The 25177-nt window shown below is 43.0% G+C and overlaps 1 protein-coding gene across 1 annotated transcript in view; it reads left to right on the forward strand.

Annotated features, from left to right (window-relative positions):
- Positions 1–4605: 4605 nt before the first annotated feature.
- Positions 4606–25177, forward strand: part of FBXO32 (F-box protein 32) — a 35273-nt gene continuing 14701 nt past the window's right edge. The window contains exons 1-5 of the mRNA XM_077809824.1: positions 4606–4921; positions 11044–11156; positions 13329–13378; positions 14118–14210; positions 22537–22630. Of these exons, the coding sequence (XP_077665950.1) occupies positions 4806–4921; positions 11044–11156; positions 13329–13378; positions 14118–14210; positions 22537–22630 (466 nt within the window). The 5' untranslated portion in view covers positions 4606–4805. The remainder of the gene's footprint in view (positions 4922–11043; positions 11157–13328; positions 13379–14117; positions 14211–22536; positions 22631–25177) is intronic.

The raw sequence follows: 25177 nt of genomic DNA on the forward strand, positions 1-25177 counted from the left end.
AGTATAAGGCCTATGACATACGGTTAAGTAGTTCTGAGTCCATCCAGAAGAGGACAATATACACTATCCTGTTCATTACAATACAGGGAGATGGAATTCCTAGATTTCTCAGTAACATGATATGTGAACACAGGCCCCTCTGATGTCCTCGATTCTAATAATAAGGTCCCCAAATTTACACTCCACTTGAAATCTCAAATCCAGCCATAGCACCTGAGGTGGCTTGGTAGCTATGTCATCAGCATTTGCAGAGCGCTAACAGGCATGTAATTTACCCATGCGACAAAATGAGGAAATCTCACACATTGCACATCTCCATTTACCCGGCTGAGATCCCTCTGCAGAATAACTTGTTGCTACAGCTCGACCTCAAAGCCCCCTTACAGCACGATTCACTCCATAATACTTACAGCTCTCAAATACACACAGTGCAGATGTATGTGTGCATTAAAATCTGAGCCAGTCAGGTCCTTGCTTATGCTCTTTTCAACAAGGTACAGGATGCCATTTATTTTATTTAGTTTGATTTGTTTAAAATGCACCCACCAGAGCATTGGGTGCAGGTGTGGTTCGCTGACCTAGTCTATGTGATCTCATCACCTTCTAGCAGATAACCCCAACAAAAATAAAAATCTGGGATGTAAAGCTAGCTTAGGCAGTTGCTCATTCAGTTCAAGCAAGGCCTTCTTTTGGTGTTGAAGATCCCAGGTTCAATCCCCATTGACAACAGTGGAGCTGCATGCATTACACCTACATAAATTTTGTCACTAAAAGCAATACCTTTGCATAGCTCATTTGGTAATCTCTATACTTATCTCTCCTTTGCACAGGTTTTTTTATTACCTTTGCACATCAACATCCAGACAGAGAAGCAGAGCCCTGCAGTTTCAATAGCTACTGTATTTGAAGGCCAAAGAGTGACAGTGTTTAATAAAAGAAAATATACATTTAGGCACCAATCCTGCAAACACACAAACTTTTTTCCACCAAATTTCAGCTAGACCAGCATGCAAACTGGCCGCATGGATCTATACCATTGCCCTCACTTGGATGGAATCAAAGCTTCTCAGCTGTGAATAGTTCTGTTTTGGCTTCAATGGAAGGGATCATGCTTTTGGAGCAAGTGGCTCTGACTTCTATCCACGCTGTTGCCACTAAGTTCTGAATGGCCATGGTGTGTAGCACAGTGCAAGCCATGAGTTCAGTTATGCACATGGATTGAGGGCTTGATTTAACATTTTTTTCTGATCAAAACAATATTATAATAACCTTATGTTTTAAGTTCTGGTGGACCAGCTATTCTCAGGGACAGGAACATTCTGATAATACAGCAGTTCTCCAGCCGCCTCATCTAGAACTCAGAAGCACTTGGCATACCAGCTTTCTCATTTTAATAAATGTAGTTATAATGGATTCTTATGCTGATACTATACCTTAAATCAGCCAGCATATTATCCGATCACAGCTCACGCACCACAGCTGGAAAACCGAGGAACTATTAACTAGCACAAATTTGTTGTTTCCTTTTAATTAATTACGTCTTTGTATTTAGCTACTATCCCTGAATATTAAATATTTTCAAAGAGTCATTTAAAATACATTACAGGTGAGTCTGAGCCTCAAAATTCAGATCTAAATGCAAAATAATTGACATGAGAATGGGGTGGATCTTGTAGTATATATTGTTAGTTTCTGTCCCTATCCCATTCTACAGCACAGATCAGACTTGCATGTAAGAGTTGCCAAATGATTCTCATTAAGAGGATGAACATATTTTCAGTGACATATGTCTGACTGACTTAACTTACTTGGCTGGGCACTGCAGCCAGTGACACCAAAATAACATACAGCTGGCAGTCTTTGTTCAAATACACCTAAATTAAATTTAACACCGTTAGAAGATGGCCTCACCCTGGAGGAGGTTTAAGGTCATCTGCAAATCATTGCAGTGTTAATCACCCCCTTGGCCCTTACAAGAGTTGTATTCATTGTTATGTATGTAGTTCCTCATTCTCCAAAGGCATGTAATTTAAAAACACACAAACTGGCAGGTCTCAAGGTTGATTTCTGTTGCACTAGATTTATTTGTAACATAGAATGGCTGATAAACATTTTCATGATTAAAAATGTACTTTGCCAACAAATTATGATGAGGGGGCTCAGAGCATCACATCTCACATGTTATCCTGCACGCACGCAATCCACACAACATAGAATCATAGAATTGTAGGACTGGAAGGGACCTTGAGAGATCATCTAGTTAAGTCCCCTGCACTCATGGCAGTACTAGTATTATCTAGAACAGGGTTGGCCAAACTTACTGGCTCTCTGAGCCACATATGACAATCTTCAGAAGTTCAAGCCTGGGCACACCTGCCGGGAGCCAGGGCTCAGGGATTCAGCCGGCTCCTGCTAAAGCCCCGATCCCTTGCAGGTGTGCCCCACAGGGCTGAAGCCCCAAGACCCCCCCACCTTTGTTTCTGGGACACCATGTTGTTATAACTACTATGACAGTACTGCCCCTGCACAAACACATAGCAAAGCAGCCCCAGCCTTGATGCACTTCCAATCTAAATAGAACAGACTGACAAAGGAAGTACTATTATCCCCAATTTCCAGTTGTGGACAGAGGCAGAGAGATTAAGGGAATCATCCACGGTCACACAGGAAGTCTGTGGCAGAGCCAGCAATTGACATCCCCCCATTCTCCAAGAGCTAGGCTACTGCCTTAACAGCAAGACCATCATTCCGCCATGTACAACTGAGTCTCTTGCAAGGCCCCAGGATTTATTCTTGGGATGCAGAAGCAAAGCTACAGGCAGGGCCGACAAGAGCAGGGAAAGGGAGGGCCCTGAGTGCAGGGTCTGTAACATCTGTAAATACAGTGAAATGGGAGGGGGAGGGGCCCAAAATCTCTCTCCATGGGCCTGGGTTCAGGGCACACTTACAGTTGGTGTTTGGGGTTTTAAATGAGTTGCTCAAACTAGCTGGTATTCAAGGCTTGATTTTTTTCTTAACTTCAGCATTCCAACTTCCTCAGTTGCAAACATTTCTTGTGTAACCTCTGTGTGCGTGTAAGAGAGAGAGAGAACACATAACAACTTTGCTAGCAAGCATCAGTTGTTGCAATCCCACAAGTCAGCACATAGCTCAGCCCCCTCAGGAAAGGTGGACAGTGTGACTTGGATTATGACAGCTAGGCCACTGTGGGGGTGTTTATCTCTCTCACACACTTATACAAGCAGCCTAGCTCCTTTATTTATGTATTTACCACGGACACTGAAGTGGAGTGAAACCATTCATCAGCGAATCAGAGCACTTGCCTGCTTGGTACAGTTTAACATACAACAGCAGCTGTTCCCAACCTAGGGAGAAACATGGAACACCTGACAAACAACAATGCAAGGACAGTTATTCACAATTTTTTTTTTCAGTTGACACTTCAGATTCTTTTACTGGCAGAATTTCAAAGCAAACACACACAGAACCAAGACTGCATCTTTTTGAAGCTCAACAAGCAGCAGCTAGAAAATTATTTCCAATCCACTGTTGTTTAATTAAATTCATTCACTAATGTATTTATTTTCACTGAGTTCAAGGATTCATCCTCCGTTCAGGGTGCTTGTTTTTTAACTAACATTCAAACAAATCATTATCTCTATAAAATAAACTCCCCTGGCAGGACTTATTTTGTAAGAAAAAATTGTTCAAGTTCTGTCTGTGATCATAGAGGTCAAGTTCTAGAGCAACAATCAGGTCAGTCACCAAATCTAAAGTTCACAAATATAGATGACATACCCAAATTACTGGTTTCAGAGTAGCACCCCTGTTAGTCTGTATTGGCAGAAAGGAAAGCTATTACCGCTCTCCTGCTGGTAATAGCTCACCTTAAGTGATCACTCTGGTTACAGTGTGTATGGTAACACCCATTGTTTCATGTTCTCTATGTATATAAATCTCCCCACTGTATTTTCCACTGAATGCATCCGATGAAGGGAGCTGTAGCTCAGGAAGGCTTATGCTCAAATAAATTTGTTAGTCTCTAAGGTGCCACAAGTACCCAAATTACTGGCATCGTCTGAAAACCCACACCGGAGCATGGGAAAATGTATTCTAAATTATTATGCCATCCTCCCACCATCTAATATATTATCTAGCCTCCAAATCCATCCAATCTGTTGGTCTCTGTAGCTTTCTTCCATAGGTATCTAATCCCCATAGCTATCTATCCAATCAATCTATTTAGCTGCCTGTAGCTCCGCATCTCAGCAGCGTATCCATCTGTCCCACCAGTTTATCTATCGAGCTACCTGCCCGGCGTAGGAAATAAAGACCGCAAAGCCTCGCAGAAGAAGCAGGGAGAAACGGTGGCATTAGATGAGCTGTTCATTGACAGACATTCATTTTTATTCTTGTGATTCACACTCGCGCTCGCCACCTTCAGGGACGCTCGGCAGCCCAGCGAGCACAGAGGCCAGGGCTGAAGTTTCCACTGGCGCCGGATTGTGCAACAAGCAGGAGGAGCCCCAGCAGACCGCCGCGAGCAATAAACAAAGCCACGTGTCTCCCCACTGATCCAGGGGCCGGGCTAACGCCGCTCTTCCGGCAACAAAGAGCGCTCGGATAAATACAGCCGCGGCCGCTGCGAGGACACGGACGCGGACCCGCACCGGAGCGACGGTCGTACAAAATCCCCCCCCTTCCTCGCCACGCAGCTCGGGACCCCCCTCCCCGGCGCGCCCCTTCCAGGCTCCGGAGGGAGCGGGACGGCTCGGCGGCAGAGCGCTCAGCCTGCCCGCGCCGCGATGCCTTTTCTGGGGCAGGACTGGAGGTCCCCGGGGCAGAACTGGGTGAAGACGGCGGATGGCTGGACCAGGTTCCTGGAGGAGAGACACAGCGGCTATGTCAGCGACCTAGGCAGGTGCGTGGCACGAGGGCGTTGCACTGGAGGGAGTTGGAAACGCTGCTGTTGAGCGGGGGGGGCTTATTGCATTATGGGGGGGGCGGTGAGCGGGGGGAGGGGACGCGGTCTTTGCAGGCGTTGCGATGTCCCACTCTGCCAACGATTGTTTTTAAAAAAAGCCGATTTTGCCCTGGGTGCCCAGCTGCCCGTTGCGTGCGGTGCCTTTGTTTATGTTCGTGCGCGTCATTGGGAGACGGAGGCTCATTAGCAGGACTAAAGCCCTGCAATAACAGAAAGGAGAGAAGCAGAGAGGAAAGGAGCAGCTGGGCTGCATGGGTAGGGGGTGACCCGATGTATCCGAAAGCTTCCTAGCTCCAGATGGGGGTTACGCTTATCCGCGTGGTGTGTGAGTTCTGCCTTTTCTTTTTCTTTTTTAATGGGTTAAGGTTTGGGAGACCAAGCCAACAAATTCCCAGACGAAAACTCCATCCTTTTGCTTGGTATTTTATTTTCTGCTTGTTAACTGTGGTTTCAGTAAAACTTGATGGTGTGTGTGTTTAATAAGCAGCTCTGTTTTTAGAAAGCTGCTGAAGTCTGTAATACCTTGTCAGACTTCTGAGTTCATTGCAACGTTCCCAGTGAGAGCTGGAGAGTTTTGAAACACCAGGCTGCAGATGGTTGGTTTGTTTTTGTTGTGGGTTTAGGCTAAAGATCTCCTTTGGCCAGCAGGGGGAGCTCTTTGGAGAGGGGGGAATCTGAATTACTCCACATTTGGCTGAGGAGCGGGAACTGGGTCTGGCAAAAGCCGGTCTTCCATTATGTCTGGTTAAAGTTGGCAGTGAGCTGTCAGATGGTCCTAAGATGGCTTCACTCTGCCAGCCAGTCTGCCAATTTATTAGAGCCTTTGAAATGTTTTCGGATGAGTGTACTATATTAGCCTACAAGGAAAACTAGCAGAAAGTGTGGTTATTTTTGAAGGTTTTAACCTCTGGAGCCCTCATCTGCTTATTGTTTGTAAGGCATCACCCCTTTATCTCTGCTTTTAAAAAAAAAAAAGTCTAGTTATTTAATCTGAGGATTAGTTATACAATCCTTTATTCTATAGTAGACACTGGCAGCTATGAATACAGAGTCCAATTTGGAGCACTTGTACCACAGCAATTGAGTTACAAGCAATCTGTACTAATTTGAGTGGCTTCTGTAATTTCAGAGCATGCCATATTTAAAAACTGAAGTTAAACAAAATGTGCAGGTTCTGTTTTTAAACACTAGGGGCCTTTGTTTTTTTGTAAGCATAACTGACGTAGGCTTGTTATGGCAGGCTCTCCTGGTTTATTGCTTTGGCATATCCTTGAACGTGGGCCATTAAACAGAGATCTGCTTTTTGTTCATTAGATGCTCTGATGCATGAAGATGTCTAGTCACTTTTAACTCTAAAAGTAAAGAAACATGTTTTTATTTTATAGCCATAAATGTAAAGCTATTGAAGGGTTAGGATCTCTGCCCCTTCTTAGTGATCTGTTTAATGCCTATTTTCCTTCTAAATAGATTCTATTAATTCTTCATGATCTTCCTAGCCTCTGATGTTTGCAGCCTTTGGCACTAGTGCCTTTTGTGCTCTGTCTGAGTGGGGAAGTTAAACTCCGTTACCATAGATAGATAACACCAAGCAAAAGCCTGTAAGGATAGTGAAGCACTGAGACATCTGGAGCTTCTTTATCCTGGAAGGGTTGGCTCATATACAGCATCTCACTGTCTGTGAGGTCCTCTCCTAGTTGAATAATCAAGGTCCAGTGTTATTTGTAGGGTCATGTAGTCAGTCAGTGGCTCATGCCACTCTAGAACCCAAGATCTGCTTGGGTCTTGGGCCTTTCCTTTAGCTACTAAATCAGGCATTCATGGATTTAAAGGAAAGGTTGATAATCTACAGCCAAATTCACTACTTACATAATTCCCATTCACTGGAATTGTACCTGCTCATGTCAGGGCTGAAATTGGATCCAGAATACTTACTGACTGGAAATTTTATCCCAGGGCTTTAAAGCCTCACCGCCTTTACAGCATAGACCTGGATCTGGAATCTTAAGACCTCTGTTGTAGCCAATTTTGGATTATGTGTTGCCATTCTGTGGAGCACCAGTGGGTCATCTGGTCTGCTGACGTTTCTGTGTTCCAATAAAATAAGCATGTAAACAAAGACACAACTTCTGTTGAAAAGAGGGATGAGTAAGACTCTGGCTAAACACAGTGGGCCTAATTCTCTAGCTGCTACATGTGTGCACTTCCCATTCAGAGGTGCTTGTGTTTACCAGCTGCAGAGCTTGGCCCAGTAAGTATATGGGCACTAGAGAGCTACTCCACTTCTCGCTGGCCACCCAAGTGTGTGTGGTTCTGCCTTCCTCTGAGAGAGTGAACAGTAACTTACATCTGAGGGTGGGGTTGATCACATTTTTTTGATCTACTGTAGTTTAGAACTATACATGGCAGCATCAAGAAGTAAGCCCTGATCTTGGCTCATTGAGGACTGTGTCAAAACTACCATTGACTTCAGTGGTGCAGGATTGTGCCCTTAACAAGTGCCACTTAAAATCTTCTGAACCACTGCCAAACTGCCCCTGGAGAACTTCCAGGGAACTGCCTTCCTCCCCACCCCCCTTTGTCCAGAAGCAAACACTTCCTAAGGCTTCCCAGTTCCTGAGCTTAAGAAATATGATACCCCTGAAGCCATTAATTCTTCACAGATCATAAATAATATTCCTCGTGACTGGGTGGCTTGATTACGCTGCATTCAAAGAAGACATTGGAAGGCAGGCAGTTAAGCTGTTTACAGTGTTGAATAGGTTGTAGGCAGGAAGACTTTGTTGCTACTGTGGGATGATGACCAACTGGCTTTGAAACAAGTGATTGGGCAGACTCTTCTTGCAAGGCCAATTCTTGTTTTTAAGGAGCACAGAGCGAGGATTGTGTAGGCCGATGACCTGGCCTGCAGATGAAACAATAACATGCATTCTCACACACTGTCGTGATGGAAACAACTAAAGATGACTTGAAGGAAACATGATCTTGCAGTGAATCGCAAAGGGAACATGATCTCTTTGCAGTGGTGGTTTTCATCGTACTTTTTTTAACAAGCTTTTAAAAATAGTTTATAATGTAAATAGGAAGAATGTCTGGACTGATAGACATAACTGTTGTTAACTGCAAAATAATTAGATTGGTGCTGTTCTTAAATTCACTTTGAAAGAAAGGGTCTGATCCAGTTAACAACAGTTCCTCTTTAAGGTTCATCTAGTCCAGTATCCTGTCTCTGATAGTGGCCAGACCAGATGCTTAGCAGGAAGGTGCAAGAGCCCCTTAGTAAGTAGATTGGCGGAGGTGTAAATCTGCCCCATGCACTAGGTCTCATCCACTAATGGTGTAATAAAGGTTTTAGATTATGGAGTCATCAGTAAGTTCACAGTCAGGGTTGTTGAGATTCAAGTTTTAAATCAGAACTGAGATCCGTCTCTTTCACAGTTTAATTATTTGAATTTAATCTCTGAATCTGGCACAGTAATTCATCATAGGACAATTACATGTTCTGAGGAATTTGTTTTTAGTAAAGCTTTGACTTTTGCGCAGGAATTTTCTTACAGTGTTCCCTTCTTGATATTTTATTCTGGCATTGTCTCACTTTTCTTTTAGTTCCTCTAGTTAAACAACCACAGTTACCACAAAATCCAAACTTCACACACACCTGCCTCCGTCTCTGACATAGACCACTTTTAAACTTCGAAAACCAAGTGCCTAGAGAAGTATTTTTGTAATTCAGAACATTCTAATTGAGCTGCACCGGTAATACCCAGCGGAACTGCAAGTTCCGTCAGCTGTTTCCGTTTTCCGATGCTGCCAGCCTGACTCACTAGCTCCACTCCTTACAGAGGTAGGAAGCCAGGGAGGCAAGCTAGACCGCAAAGGACATAGAGGTGGGCTCCCAGAGAGGGGGCCATATGGATAAGAGTGGCTGTGCGGAGCAAATAGAGTGAACAGGAAGGTAGAGACGAAAGTGAAGATGTGTGGGGAGCCACCAATTATCCCTCCTTATACCCCATTAATACCTCCATGTCCCCAGGCTCTGGAGGAGGTCTTCATTCTCTCTAGCTCTAGTCCCAGTCTTGTGGACCCACTTACATGCATCATACCAGAACACACCTCGTGTGGCTTACTACAGGAAGACGCTGCTTCAGGAGCAGAGTCATTAACTCTGTACAGTATTAGTCAGATGACTAAGAACTAGACTTCAGAATGTCAGAGTAAGGATATGTCATATAATTTGTCTGCACCGCCCCACACTCTCAGTGCCACTGCAGAAAAGCTGATAACTAACCTTCTACACATTACTGGGGTACACTGTTAGTTTTGTTAGTTATGTATCCTTTGTCTACAGTTGCTTTTGAGCAAGCTGATCTCTTTAAATTACTTTGTTTTGCAACAGAGAGAGGGGGGAGAAATATTCTATCTTTAGTGGGGCTTTTCCTTTTTATTTATCTAGCATCAGATATTTTAAAAATGTTATTTAAAAACTGGAACAAATAAACAGCACACAAGTGCCCAGCTAAGGTTAAAGGTGAGCTCGGTAGGAAGGGGAACAGATTAACTATTTAACATCATGCCAAAAGAGACTCTTATGTGCACACATCTCAGACCGGAAGTTCTCAATGCAGTGTACAAAGCAGTAGATTGGAGCATTTTTTGAGCCCCAGGAGTGTAATGAGGTTGGCCCCTCCCTTGAAAGAAGAAAGCAAGAAACAGGTACTTTACAGGCCCACATAAGTGTAACTGAAGCCAGTGATGATAAAACTGAAAGCACAGGACCAGACTTTCAAACCAGACCCCTCCAATACAGAGCTCCTTCTCCTTTCTTCCTCCAGGCTCCTAGAAAGGAGGACACTCTTCCCCCCTCTACCCCCCCCCACTTCTGTTGCCAACCCCAGAGCCCCCTGATGTGATGCTTCTCTTGCTGTCCTCTAGCCACCCGATTCCTGCCAGGATGTGTGGGTCTCTGCTACTCTCCCCATCGCCCGCAACCCTCCCATTATATAAATGGCTCCAGTGCAGTGTCCCCTCCGCTGCTGCTGCTCACAGCTCTCCCTAGCAGCAAGAACATAGGCTGCCTTGCCCTACTCTCCACAGGTTTCTGAACAACAGCAATGAAACTGACCAGAGTCTTCTCAGTTTCACTCTACAGCTCAGCACTACTTATTTAGAGCTGGGCAAACATCACTGGGCTTTGGTTCAAGCTCTTAGAGTTAGTGAGTCTTTTTCCACTGACTTCTGTGAGTTTGGGATTATACTCTTAAAAGGAAAATGAAAGAGCTCTAGGTCCCTTTGCCAGATATTATACATTCAAACAAAAAAAATGCACAGCCTTTCCAAATGCAGGAAGAGGAAAAATACACTATGGCCACAGATCCCAACCCTTCATACATATCACCCACTTGTTTACAGACTCAGGAAGACAGCCACCGAAACATGAATCAGGGTTTTGTTATCTTTGTAATCATAAAAGTTAAAAGTTATGGGGGTTTTTGTTTGTTTTGTTTTTAATTAAAGCTTAGTTTTCTCCCCAGCCCTTTCACTAATTGGCAGGAAACACTTCTTACTCACAACTAGATAGTGAATTCTTCAAGCATTCTGGCTACACACCTTCACAGGTTATGCATTATGCTTTATAAAACCTAGCATACCCCTGCCAGAAGGAGTTGCAATCTAAGTTAGATAGAGCATATGGTAGAAATTGATGACATCAGACAAGCAGGCAGAGGTAAAAGGAAGGACAAGGGTGCTCTACTACAAGGTCATGAAGTTGATTGTGTAACATGCTTTGAGCATGCTCTTATTCACTATAATTATGTATATAATCCAGCACAAAAATTGGGTGGGTGAGGTATTTGAATGTTTTATGAAAAAAAGTCTTCATTATTGGACTCTAAAACTGCTTATAGTTTTTTTTATAGAACAGCACTAGAATGAGCTGTTTAACAGCAAACAAACATGGGTTCCTGGAACCAGATACGTGGAAAGAGTAAAATATAGTTCTCACAGTAAAAAGTTCCCTGGACCACAGAATAAACAGACTATCTGCCTTGTGTCATTCACAGTTACTGCAAAAAGGAGGATTACAACAAGGAGAATCTCTTCAACAGCATGAACTATGATGTTGCTGCCAAGAAGAGAAAGAAGGACCTGCTGAATAACAAGACAAAGATTCAGTGTAAGGCAGCAAATGGGGGACTTTTAAAACCAAAGTTGCTTGAGGATGATTATAAAAAACCCACACATATATGTCTCAGAAAGTGCATGAGACACTTCCAGAAGTCTCTTGAGTCTCTGCACCCATGTTTGACCTAAGTAGAGAAGTTGGATACATTTTAATATGAAGATATATGCCTGTGTTAATCCCTTCTCCAAGTGTTTGTACTTGTTGTGTTCAAATTTTTGTCATTTGTATTTGGCAGAGGGAGAGTAATTTTTTCCTATGGTACATTCAAGTGAACCAGTTCCAATTTTTTTTCCTCCTGTAGACTTCCTTGTGTACAACAGATTGAAGGGTGCACTCTCCTTTCCACATGTACACTTAAAATCCATTTATGTTAATGGAGGCTCCAAGCTTGAGTGTGAATTCTGATCCTACCTCTGCTACGCAAAATGCATGCAAAATGAAATGTAGGATTCAGACTTGCTCTCAATTGAGGACGCTTTGAACTCTGTTATATGCAGAGTTAAGGCCCTTATCTCTGTTGGCTTCATGTGGATGGATCCATGGTATTTTGCAGAGATACAAGAGTCTGTGTAGATCTGATTGCAGGATTTATACCTAAATTTAGTGCATGTGAAGGCTACAAACATCAACATACACAGAGAGGAAGTGAAATAGGTTATGATTCTCACTGTATTATTGGCTTACCATGCAACCCCCCAGGATCTTTTCAACAGCTGATGTGAGACTTTAGCGCAGGGATCGGCAACCTTTGGCACACGGCCCGTCAGGGAAATCCCCTGGCGGGCCGGGCCGGTTTGTTTACCTGCAGCATCCACAGGTTCAGCCGATCTCAGCTCCCACTGGCCGCGGTTTGCCGTTCCGGGCCAATGGGGGCTGTAGGAAGCGGCGGCCAGCACATCCCTCGACCCACGCCGCTTTCCGCAGCCCCTGTTGGCCTGGAACGGCGAACCACTGCCAATGGGAGCTGCGATCAGCCGAACCTGCTGACACTGCAGGTAAACAAAGCATCCCAGCCCGCCAGCGGATTTCCCTGACAGGCTGTGCGCCAAAGGTTGCCGATCCCTGCTTTAGTCCTTGATATGATTGTAGTCAAATGTGCAATGTGAACAAGTTGTTACTGTGACAGCCTTTGGCCAGATATGACCTTAGTCACTGACTTAAATGGAGTGATTCAGGATCTGCACTTGTGTACATGTGTAACTTTTGTTTCCAGACTTGAGTGCATATATATTTGCATTCAGTTTCCTCTCTGTGGAAATCAGGTGTGTGTTTCTGGGAGTGGAGAGAAGTGCGGGAACTTTTCATCTCTAATAATGTTAGTTGGTAAATGGCCACTGTGTAATACACTGAATGTCCTAGTTCAGTGAGGTGAATGGGATGGGAAAGGGCTGCGTGGGTTCCTATCTCTTGGATTGGCTATTGTATAGCTGGAGATAACTTTCTGCAAGGTTGGGTTAACTATACAGCAGCGTGATATGTGTTTGGGGGGGGAAGGTGATGGTGTCACACTAGGGAGGAGAGGAAAGGTGTTTATAACCCCTCTTGTTCAGAGGGCTGAAAGGGAAGCTTTTGGGAAGGGCCCTCCCACAAAACAGGGAATGTTTCAGGCCCAAAGGAGACTTTTTTGTTTTTCTGTTTTCGAAAGGGTCATGCAAGTGATGAAAGCCATTTCTAGTGGAACTGCCTATATAATTCTAACTCTAGCACTCACTGTTATAAACGCTGTAGTGACTGTTAGTCTAGCGTCTTGTGACACGTTAATCCAACCTCTGTAACTGAGGTCATGCGTAATTAACGAAATCAATAACAACAAACTCTGGCTGTCGGCATGCTTATTGTCAGAGCAAAGAAAACAAGGGGCTGTAGTATATTCACAGCATATAGATTAAATATCTACAGTCTTGGACTGTGTCACTGAAACACAAACCTTTTCTAGGATCCTGGCTGTTGCCTTAGATAAACAAATGTGGAAAGAAAGCAATTCATTGATGGTCTGATTCTGATCTGTGTTACGCTGGTGTAAATCGGAAGCTGCTCCACAAGGGTCAATGGAGCAGTACCAGTATAGAACTATTGAGGGTAGAACGGGGCTTAATCTTTCTACAAAGTTAGCTTTTTATTATATATAAAATAAGTGAAGAAAATCTGTCTTTGTCCGCACAGATTTCCATCAAGAAAAATGGATTTATGTCCACAAGGGAAGCACAAAAGAAGTAAGTACCCACGGTTTCATTTCCCCCATACCATCTGTCCAGATAGCATTATTTATGGGGCCAAATCCTCAGGTGGTGCAAATCGGCATAGTTCCATTGAAATAAATGGAGCTGTGCTAATTTATACCACCTGAGGATCTGGCCTATGATTACTATTGCAGTAGTGACTACAAGCCCCACTTAGGGCTACATTGGGCTAGGCTCTGTACATATGTAAAACAAAAAGACGACATTGTTTGCTTGCTTCTACCAAAAGCTAGTGGTAAACTAAGCAGCGACACACCTTTGCAGGCTTTCCCACCGTTGAGTCCTAGCAAGAGAAGCACTGCAGTTCAGCACATCGGTTCAATTGTGTGGGTAGAGAGGAGCAGCTGTAAGAAACCACATTGTACATAAGCCCTTCATGTTGAGCCCTAGGAATGTATTACTTCTCCCGTTTTTTGAAATTATTGAAAGAGATCAAATTGAGCTATTTGGAGGTCATGGATAGGGCTCAGTTCTCTTCTTAGAAACAGTCATAAGTCCCATTGGGCTGCATTCCCTGGGGACCTAAATAGACACAATTCCATTGAAGTCATTGGAGATGTGCCCGCTTACACCAGCAGTGAGTTTGTTCCGTAGCATGCCGCCATACGTATGTTAAGATGCTATGCTGGCCCGGACCACGTACACCCGGGACTCTCTCTTCAGACTACTGTACAACAAAACATGACGCAGCTTTGTTCTTTTTCACTCTCAGCGTCATGGTTACTGCACCTTGGGAGAAGCTTTTAACAGACTTGACTTCTCAAATGCTATCCTAGACTCCAGACGGTTCAACTATGTTGTGAGGGTGAGTATAAGGCCATAACTTCACTATAACTTCTAGCGCAGACACCAGTTGCTTAACTTAACTGAGCTGAGAACAAATTCTGCACTGGAAAAGATCTGCAAGACTATGCTGTGGTCTCCGTGAGTGCAGGAGGGAAGCTTCAAGAACTAGTTAATGAAGCATTTTCTGATGCGTGGAAAGGAGGGTCCATCTGTTTGAAATTGCGGCATGGGCAGGATAGATCACGCATAGCCTTCCTTCGGATCCAGTGAAAATGGGGGCTAGCGTGGGGGCATGGAACAAGGTCTACACTTCCTCCAGTTTTCCTGATCAAACTGTTTATTTTGAAACTTCTTAGGTGTTAAGTCTGTATGTGACTGGGAGGGAGGCAGTGTTTGTTGTTTAAAGTAAAGTTATTGCCATCTGTTCAGTGGCCTCTCTGAAATGAGATGGTCATCTCAGCTGTGTTGCTAATGAACAGGTCTCCATGTCACAAGCTGATAACTAAGGTAGCAGTTTTCTTGGCAGTCTCAGCAGAGTGGCCAGGTGTGCAATAGTCACAGGAACTGCCTACATAACTGCTTCTGGAGGTGGTCTATTCAGCTCATGGTTGAAGCACTTGGGCAGGAAACTGTGGAAGAACTTGGTAATGTTGATGCTTGTGCTGTATCTGCTCTTGGAGAGCTTCAGGGTTGCCAGTCCGGCCCCTTACTGAAAGCTAAATTCAAGGTCTGGTTGATATAACTCCACCTTTGGTGTAGGCTACAAAGTATGAGCTGTTTCAGAGTAGCAGCCGAGTTAGTCTGTATCCACAAAAAGAACAGGAGTACTTGTGGCACCTTAGAATCCTGGGCACCACAGAGGGCCCACGGTTCCCCTGCATGGCGCATTTGAAATACAGGTGAAGGTTACAGTTCCCTGAATGCCATGGACACTAAACCTGCAGTGACACACTATGGGATCGGAGAAGTTTTGAGAGTGGGGTGTATAGGATCCTGGCTACAAACTCTGTGGGGAAGCAGAGCTGCTATTACAGCCCCATATGTTATGGCAGCTTCAACAGACGAGCTGTTCTGTTGCCCTTGCATAGCCTCTTATTTGATTGAAGTATAACTTAGCCCCAAGCTTCTGTGTAGGTTCCCTATGCCAAGCCCTCTTACTCTGGCTTTTCACAGAAGACCAAGAGTTCATCTCACATTTGCAGCATTCAAAGGGTGTCACTTTTATTCCATGATTCTGTGTCCAGTAACCTGTTTATGTGCACATTATCCACAAATGGATCTGTAATTTCAGAATACGCTCATTGAGACTGACAATTCTATCAGCTATTTTTTTAATGGCAAAAAGGCAGCTAGAAAATCTGTTTAAAAATTCAAGGTTGTCTATAAACAGCTCCTTTTCACATTTCATCAGCTGTTAATCACTGGGGGAGCACCAGCTGTTAGGTTTTAGATTCTGGTGCAGAGGTTTTGCTAGCATGTTGCTCTTCCCCAGTGAGTCAAATGTTACAAAAGAGTCAGCCAAAAAGACGATACCCATTAGGCTAGCCTTGGATCCCTCACCTGTTGTCTAGTCAGATGTAGGTCAGGCATACCAAACGTCCAATCAAAACCTCGCAGTGTAGGGTAGTGGTGTCTTTGTTACTCAAATCACCATGCGGTTAACCTCTTGCTGCCCAGTGGCATGAAACTTAATTTAGCGCCCCCACCCCCTCTTTTTTTTTTTTTTTTCTGTCCTCTTTATCTCATTTTATAATCAACCCCTCTGTGCTACCCTTCGTGTAGTATACTACCCATCACCCAGCTACATAATGAAGTGTTTGAGTGGCATTTCTTTTTAAACACCAGTTATGGAACTAGTTAAGCTAGTCAAATGTAATTCTAGACTCATGGCAGACTTTTATGGCCACTCCTCCAACATAATCATAATCTTTCGTTGCCTGGATGTTAGGGAAGGTAGTCTCTTGAGATTTTAAGAAAGGACATTCAAATATCATCTTAAATGTAGATTGGAATAGGGATGGGAGGTTGACCTGATGTCTTTCCCCTGCCACCCTCTTTCACTTGTGTTGATGACTGATGATGGGGAGGGGAGTAAGGGAATCGCTTCTCAGTTCCTGCTGCCCATCACGTCCCTTGTTACGCACTTATGTTTCATCACTGAAAGTTCAAATATTGTCTTCTAAAGCTTCCATGGAAAAACTCTGGTACAGTGAGTATTCCAGGTGGTGTCTAATGCTGTATGTCTCACAATACATGTAGCTTTGTACCCTTTGATTAAGGTAAGCTCCAGAGGCAATCTTAGTAGGCAGAGCTACTGATGAGCCATTCACAAAGCACCCTCAGCTTGATTTTTTTCAGAGGTGCTGAGCACTGCTGCTCCTGCTGACTTGAGTTGCCATTGTGTGTGCTCAGTAGTTCTGAAAATTAAGTCCCATATGTGGGACGCAGACTTCCTAAAGGATGGTTGTTCCTCCTGTTTAGAAATGTCTCTAGCACTTCAGAGAACGCTCTACATGGTCTGAGATACCATTTGGTAAAGAGAAAAGGGCCTGACTCTCATTTACAGGCCTCTTCACAGTACAAGAGTGACATAAAGAGGGCCTTGGTGTGAATGAGAGTCAGGCCTAAAACAGTGGGAAAGCATCTTTCTGACATGAGGCTAAGCTCATTAATAGAGTTGCACCAGAAATCAGCTTGGCCCATGAAGTTTTAGATCGTGTTAATGTAATTTTGCAGGGCTCTGCTTTGTGACAGCTTAAAGCTTTGACCAGGAGATAAGTAAAATGAACTGTGGCATTTTTACAGTGGAAGTAGCAACATTCAAGACTAAAATCAGTGCATGTTCTCATTAGTCTGAATTACCTCCCACCCTGAGCTTTATGAAGTTTTTCCAGTAGTCTTAACAAAGTATGAAACTTCCTGATTTAAGATGAGGTTTGTTTTTATTTTTGTTTTTTTAAATCTGCCAATCTTAAATATGGGACCATGGTTCAAATGTAAAACTGGTTTCTTCAATGAAAGTCTTCATGAGCCAAGTCTCTGGTGGATAAAATACCATAAAATACCACATGCACTGGAGTTGCTCATGAAAGGCCCTTCCTGGAGATGGATTTCCTCTTTAGATCCACTGTACGGTCTGTTGCAAGACAGGATGAGGACTTCTAGAGCACACAGATGAGCCATACATTGCCTGGAATATGCCTTGACTAACAGCTGGCTAATGTCCTCTCTTACCCCTTTCCCCAAATGTCCATGGAACTACAGGAGTCTGATTAATTCCATGGTAGCATGTGGAAGTGCTTCCCAAGTAGTAGCATTTGCATATTGGAGCTGGAAAGTAGAGGGGAGGAAAGCCAGAGGTGAGCTTGGAGAAGGAATGGGGAGGCAAACGGTGATAGGCCTAAAATATTTTTACTATTGTATCTCTAACTTCTAGTCCGCAATTTTTGTAATTATCTAAAATGTATCAATTTGTTTATAGCTCAGTGGGCTCTCATCCTAACAGTCCAACATGCTCATGGACTGCCTCTAACATATTTACTTCGCATGAATTTTATGCGAAAGAGTCAGCATCAAAAATGTATACAGTCTTAAGACTTCTTACTTTCATCTGCTGGATCTTATTAGATAAGTAGGTTACAAAAGAAGAATTGTGTTATTTAGGAGACTGCTGGACTAAAAAGCCTAACAGTGCATTGATTTGCTAAATTTGAAGGTTTTACAGATTATTAGCGACTTGTTAGATTGAGGTGGAGGTGGTTTGGAAATATTCAACAGTGTGCCAGGTGTTACTATTAATGCCTGAAACAAATTCTTGCAAGTGTCATGTTAAAATGACCCAGGTCTTGCTATACATTATTTAGGCTCAGAGTAAACCCTGCACATTTTCAGCTAGTTGGGTCTACATAGTAATGAGAACAATTTGGGCCCAGTGTTTTAATCCTGATGTGGTCATGATTACAGTGCTATTAAAAATGGAAAAGGCACAAAAGTGCATGCCATGTAAACAAGTAAAATGAGATGAGACCTTTAAACATCACAGCAGCCTCCAAAGCTGTTGACCATTTTCTGAACTGTTCACTTATCGAATGACAGTGAGATTTTGCAGACTTTCCTTGCTTCAGAAGGATTTACCATGCAATAGTTTCATAGCAGTATTTTGTAGGAGATGACAAGCTGTCACTGTAACACTGTATTTCAGCACATAAAAGCTCAGGGCTTGAGCCTGACCTTAGGTACATGGGTACAGATTGGTAGAATTGTATGATCTGGACAGCTCATAGTTAGCCTAATGTGCACTCTTCAATTGATGTATTTTTAAATTTCTGTTAGACTTAGTATTGGTTATCCTGGATTTATGCCACATAGCAGCATCTGTTAGTTAAATTATTATAACTCATGGTACAGACACTAACATATCCACTGTCACATTCACTTCAAGCTGAAACTTGGCATATGAGGCTAAAGCCACCGAGTAAATAGAAGTGCTGGGAGTGGGGGAGATTTGTTGTAGGTTGGATGTTAAAAGCCAGATACTCAGCTGGGGGAAATCTGTGTAGTTCCATTAATTTACACCAACTGAGGATCTGGCACTAAGTGTTTAATTTTGCACTCTGACTTTTTTAGTTTGACATGTTTTCACACGTCTATAACTCCAGAAAGCTGCCCTTTAAGAACCACGTAATGCATACGTAGTTCATGAAAACTGTGCTTTTAATGAGTTCAGTTCACTTACCTGTGCAGTTCAGCAGCGAAGGTTTTAGGAGCTCTAGCTAAGCAGCGTTTTAGAGTACGGCACTAGTGCATATATGTCACTACAGGAAATTAAAACGGCTCCAAAAGTAGCTATTCTGTTCTCACATGTCCATTGCTGATGCTGTGCTTTGTACTCTGGCATATGCCATAATGGCTTTAACAGGAGCCCCAAAGTAAGGTTTGACTAGTCCTGGGCAGCCCTTTTTATTGTTTGTTTGTTTTTTTGGCTGAAACCAAAAGTTGCCGGGCTTCACCCTTGGAGCACATTTTGTTCCTAGTCCCAACCCACAAGTCTCTTCACTTGTGGCCCCTCATACATTTAGCCTTTGCTGCCGTTTGTGGAAGGAGATGCAGTAGCCTTCCCACTCTTCAGGTCTTCAGGAGGCAGCAGCAAGCTGGCCTGCTCCCTTTTAAACACTCCAGTCTGGGACTTTCTGGTTGGAGCTCAGGGGTTGTTGAGCTGGAGTAACTTCTTTCTCCACCACTAATAGCCGAGGAACGCTGAAGTATCTTGTTGTGCTGCTACAGGACAGTTACTCTCCTCCACCTACTCAGAAAATCCTAGACTAGGGAGATTAGGGGGTGTGGCGCTACCTGCAGCTTCTCATTTACCCCTTTTACCCTCCACAATCCCCTCAAGTAAAAAGGGTCAGAATGGGGCAAAGAGGCCAGAGGGCTCTCCCTGGAGACATTAGATTGGGGGGGCAGGGGAGTCACCAAGCCTCTCTTCCCCCTCCCCTATCACTAGGAGTCTGAAGTCAACAGGAATTGTAGGTGTTGTCTTTTAGGATTTGGTCCTGAGAACCTGTTTTTCAGAGGTGCTGAACACTCACAACTCCAGTTAAAATCAATGGGAGCTGCAGGTACTCAGCATTGCAGAGAATCAGGCCCTAAGATTGCTGTTACTAACCTCTTTCCCCCTGCACTCCCTCCTACCATCTGTCTTCAAACAGTGTTACTGGAGCATGGTCTGGAATTAACACTGCCACATATACAGTTACAAAATGCTAGCAGGTCTAATACCTCCTTATTCCAGGCATTATTCAGAGTGCTCTAGTCTTTTTTTGTTTGCTTTACAGTTTGCACAATCCATCACTCAGAGACATTTTAGGTGGTTTTTTTTGTTTTGTTTTTTTCCAATCTGGAATAACACCATTGGCTTTGAAGGAATGACTGGAGTAACTGTGAGCAGACCTTCTACATGCACCTTTATTACTGCCCTGGTACACACATCATTATACTGGACAAGAAAACTAGTTTTGTTCACACATCTGGGGTTTGTTTTTGGTTGGTCTTTTTTGTGTGTTTGCTGTTCATTCTTGGCATAGCAGTTTGCTATGGAATGCAATACCCAGAAGGTAGTCATAGTATTCAGTTAGAATTTCATCCTTTATTTATTGCTGTTGAAAAGGTGGTACGCTACAGCTGTGCTAATTGACTTTCTAAATGTAATTGACCCTTGATAAACGTAGTGAAAGAAATGGACTCTAATTCATCTTGATTGCCTAATTTTTTTTTAATTTCCTATATACCAAAGCACAAAATGTTGGTAACACAAAGAATCTAACTTTTATTTTAATTTGAAAGATCAGCCACAATTTCTTAACTTTTTTTTTATGGTATTGCACCACTTGGTGCTTTTCACCTGTGCAAAGACAACTGATTTTGAACATATTTTTGAATATCAGCACAGTTTTGATTACATATAATCTTGAGAAAACTGTCCTGTTTGGGAGTTCTAGAACATTACAAACTGGGGACATAATTTGCATATACATAAAGAAATCCAAAGAAGCTGATCTGGGTGCTCACATTACTGCGTGGACAAATGGAGTCTGGCAAGTTGATCATGATAATTGAAGGTCACAAGGTTAAACAATTCAGTACTAGGAGATTATTACTAAGGCTATTTTGGGGCAATGACATTCTTGTTAGTACATCCATTGTTCTAAGAAATCTTGGGAAAACTTAAAAATATTTCCAACATCTTGCTAATTAATTTATGCTTCAGAGCATGTAATACACCAGACCCTCCTGTTTAGGTGAGAGCCACCATAGAATTTTGTTACAATATATGTACTAAATATTACCTCACAAGACTATTGTTGCATATTTTCTCCCCACCCCCAAATGATGTGTCATGATAGAAGGCAGATTGCCCTCCATGAAAAATGTGAGACTCTGTAGGGTTTTTTTTTCTTTCCTCTTGCTTTATACCAGTCATGTGAGGTTTAAGATATTAATAGAAAGTAAACTCAGAAAGCCATCTGACGTTTAAAGTTGGCCTGGAAGATAAATGGAAGAGGAGACCAGTCGCTCGGGGCACTTTGCAGCTCCTAGGTGACAGTCACATGCTGGTAACAGAGCTGAGTAAAATGGGCAAATGATTGCAATAATACCCCTATGAGCTCACGGTTTATGGCAAAGTACCAATAATTTTATGGCTACATTCCTGTCATTCTTACAGCTAGGCAAACAATTCAACTCAAGACTTATCAACTCTTGTCAGTAACCATCTTAGCTATTTGACATAAGATGAGTGCAGAGAAGTTGCAATTCCTTTTTTGCCAGCAATAAGATAGCATAATCGCTGATGATAATAGATAAATTGGCTAGCCCTGTGATTGACTGATTGTAAGATAAAGGTTTTCTTACTCTGTTCTAATTTAGAAAGGAATCTAAATAAGTTGAATGGTATGTAGAAAGTGTATTTTTTATAAAATACAGTAAAAAGGCATAAAGGGTTACTGCCAAATAGCATTTTGGCCCACAATTTTACAAATCCTAAAGCCAACAGAAAAGCTTAAAACTGTTTTTCTCCTGGAAGTAAAAAATATAAAAAAAGGAGAGGAACATCTTCTTCAGTAATTGCAACCCAAACACTGCAGCACTGAATGAGTGTATATGGGAACCAGAAAGTCACACTGACTTGGAGTGCATACTGAGACAGTATCCACTGGCGAGTTAGAAAGTAAACCAAACAGCATAAATAGGGAAAAGTGAACTAAATTGTTTACATTTTTTCAGATCTAGTAACAAACTTAATAAAAATGAAGGAACCTTGGTTTGTCTTTTTATTTTTTTAAACATGACTCTTAATCTTTCCTCTTAATGAAAACTCCAATATAAAACACACATAACAAAAGAGTGAATTGGATTATTATGCATAAATTGTAGGATTAGTCTTATAAATAAGATTCTCTCAAACATGAGTCTCTGCTTCTTGTTCTCTTATCACACTATTTGTTTATGTACTAGTGAAAGACATTGACTACCATTGTTCTTTCAGTATGAATAGTCATTGTCTGTCAGTCTGAACAGTAATTTGTGGCTTCCTACACCTTTGAATCATGAAGCGATGTTTCAGTTTAAAGAAAGCAGTTAAATAACAACCTGTTTTCCTCCACTGTGTGCTTAATTGTGTGGCTCTTTTTTGCCCCTTGGATCAGTCTTCATTGTGGTTCTGCATGCCCTCTTTTATTCCAGCAGTAAACAAGTATCTGAACTGTTTTGCTGTGTCATGTGACTAGAAGTCAAGATTAGAAAAATATCTCTGTACTCTAGCTGGCAACTTCTATTTTTATCCACAGCTGTTGGAGCTGATAGCAAAGTCTCAGCTAACATCGCTGAGTGGAATCGCCCAGAAAAACTTCATGAACATTTTGGAAAAAGTGGTGCAGAAAGGTAAAACAAATGTAACAATCATGGTTTGTATCCAGTGTGCCTAATGATCACCATGTCCACGTTGATCAGTGTGCAAGATTTTTTTGCAAGGAGGGGCATGAAGACAAAACACTGGGCTGGTTCATTTTCCTCTGTCCCCTTCTGGAAAGGGACTCATAGGGCAGGAGTGGGTTTGAATAGAGATCATAGTGGATTCCCCTTGTGGAGAGTCTTACTCCTGGGGGAATTCTATGCCAAAAAATTAAAAATTCTGCAAAGTTCTGCAAATTTTATTTGTCAAAATAATGCCATATAATCACACCAGTTTCAATTGTTTTGATAAGTTATTTAAACTACAATACAGAAAAAAGTCCCAATAACTATTCAGCATTTCCTAAACACATGAAAGTTAAGTTACAAATACTTGATAACTAATACCCTGCATCCAGTTATAATCCTGGATTTTCATTTAAATTACATTACAGAACACCAAACAGGAAGAAATAAAAAAGAGTAGACTGTCATTTTAAATTACTCAGACTTTCACACATGAAAGTCATACAGTTTTGCTAATCATTGTCCTGGACCTAGCTGGGCACTTTGGGAAGTGCTTTGTTCTGATTGTCCTGACATTTTATTGACTGCTTGGTAAATGTTTATTTACCCTCAAAAGTTGTTTTTTGTTTTGTTGTTTTTTTAAAATGGGTAAGTAAAAATCTAACCTCATTGTGCCACTTTGACATACGAAAAAAGAGAGACAGTGCATAGATCTTCCTAGCTGATTCCCTTGCTGGCATTTATAAGGCTTTACATCACTCTGGCAATGCAAGGGCCTTAAAACTTTTACAGGTTTCAGAGTAGCAACCGTGTTAGTCTGTATTCGCAAAAAGAAAAGGAGTACTTGTGGCACCTTAGACTATCAATTTGTTAGTCTCTAAGGCGCCACAAGTACTCCTTTTCTTTTTGCAAAACTTTTACAGGTTTTTATGCTCCTGGGGAATTGACTGAGAATTATTCTACTGTTAGTTAACTGTTCCTATTAACAATGTTACTATGCAGACAGGTTGCTCCATTTCTGCCTCAGAAAATGAGCTCAATTAACCATCAACCGAAACGTTAAGAAAATGTGCTTTTTTTTTTTTAAATACAAAAGCTATTTTCTTTAACTTAAAAACAATTTTCAGTGACATGATACTAATATTTAAGTGTTTTTCAAGAAATTACACTTTACTAGGCAGGGAGGCTGCTACACTTCTGCCTTGGGGACAGAGCCTTCCTCCTGCATAACAAAAAGACCTACCCTCCTCCACACCCCTCGAGCCACAGTATCAAGAGACAGGTTTCAGAGTAACAGCCGTGTTAGTCTGTATTCGCAAAAAGAAAAGGAGTACTTGTGGCACCTTAGAGACTAACCAGTTTATCTGATGAAGTGAGCTGTAGCTCACGAAAGCTCATGCTCAAATAAACTGGTTAGTCTCTAAGGTGCCACAAGTACTCCTTTTCTAGTATCAAGAGAGAAGGACAGAGTCTCGCACACTTGTTGGCCAGCCCTGCCCCCTGATGGTGATCAGTGTCTCCCCGGCAGGCACGCAGGCCCAGCCCCCCTCCCTCCACAGTGATTTGCATCTGAAGCTGCTCCAGGCATGCTGGAACAGATGGGCTGCCAGGGAACAGATGTGTGTGTCCCCCATAGATTTCTTGTGTTTTTCTGTGTGGGGGCACAGAAATATGTGGGCCATATGAATTCTGCGCCCCTGCATCGGCACAGAATTCTGTCAGGAGTATCTTCTCCATCATCCTATAAGGGGTGTGAAGGACCCTGATCTTCTCCCATCTGTAGACAAGGCTGTTTGGTCCTGCCCCCAAAGCTGGCAGACTGGAGAGGAACTGCAGGAGGCCAAGGCTGGCTGCATAAAGGCCCTGTGCTTCCTTCCTAACACTAGGCCCTAGTCACTTTCAAGGCTTCCTAGCAGCTCTACCACCAAGGGTTCCCACTGGCCATGGCTGCCCACCAAGGCAAAGGAGTGCTTCAGGGCTGACACTACTTTTTTCTGGGAATCTCTGTGGGGTCACAGTGTATTCAGTGTATGTGTGTTTTGGGAGTTCCCCCTTCCCTGGTCAACCCAGTCTCCACCCCCTCTCCTTGTGTGGACCCTGGACCTTCAGAGCACCCTTGCAGGAATAGGAGGGTGGGGCAAGAAGAGCTATAGAGGTGGCTGAGCCCCTGTTTCCACATGCACTGTTTAGAAGCAGGAGAAGGGCTGCATGTGGAAGGTCTCCTCCATGCACCAATCTAAGGGGGACAAGCTGGCCAGTGTTCCTAGTTAGAAGCACTGTCGAAAGGCCAAACATCTTTCCTCAGCGAAGTTCCCTCTAAGCTGCAGGGCTACGCAGCAGGCTATCAAGGGCCGCATAGTTAGGGAGAGGTGCCTCTCCCCCGGTCCCAGCCTTGGAGCTGCCGCAGCCAGGGGAGAGGGCTGGGCGGAGTCCTCTCTCATCTGCCACAGCCCAGGGGAAGCCTGCACCCCCAGCTGTAGCCCTTCACCCCCCATACCCCAACCCTCTGCC

This window comes from Eretmochelys imbricata, chromosome 2 (assembly GCF_965152235.1).
Source record: "Eretmochelys imbricata isolate rEreImb1 chromosome 2, rEreImb1.hap1, whole genome shotgun sequence".
Taxonomy (NCBI): domain Eukaryota; kingdom Metazoa; phylum Chordata; order Testudines; family Cheloniidae; genus Eretmochelys; species Eretmochelys imbricata.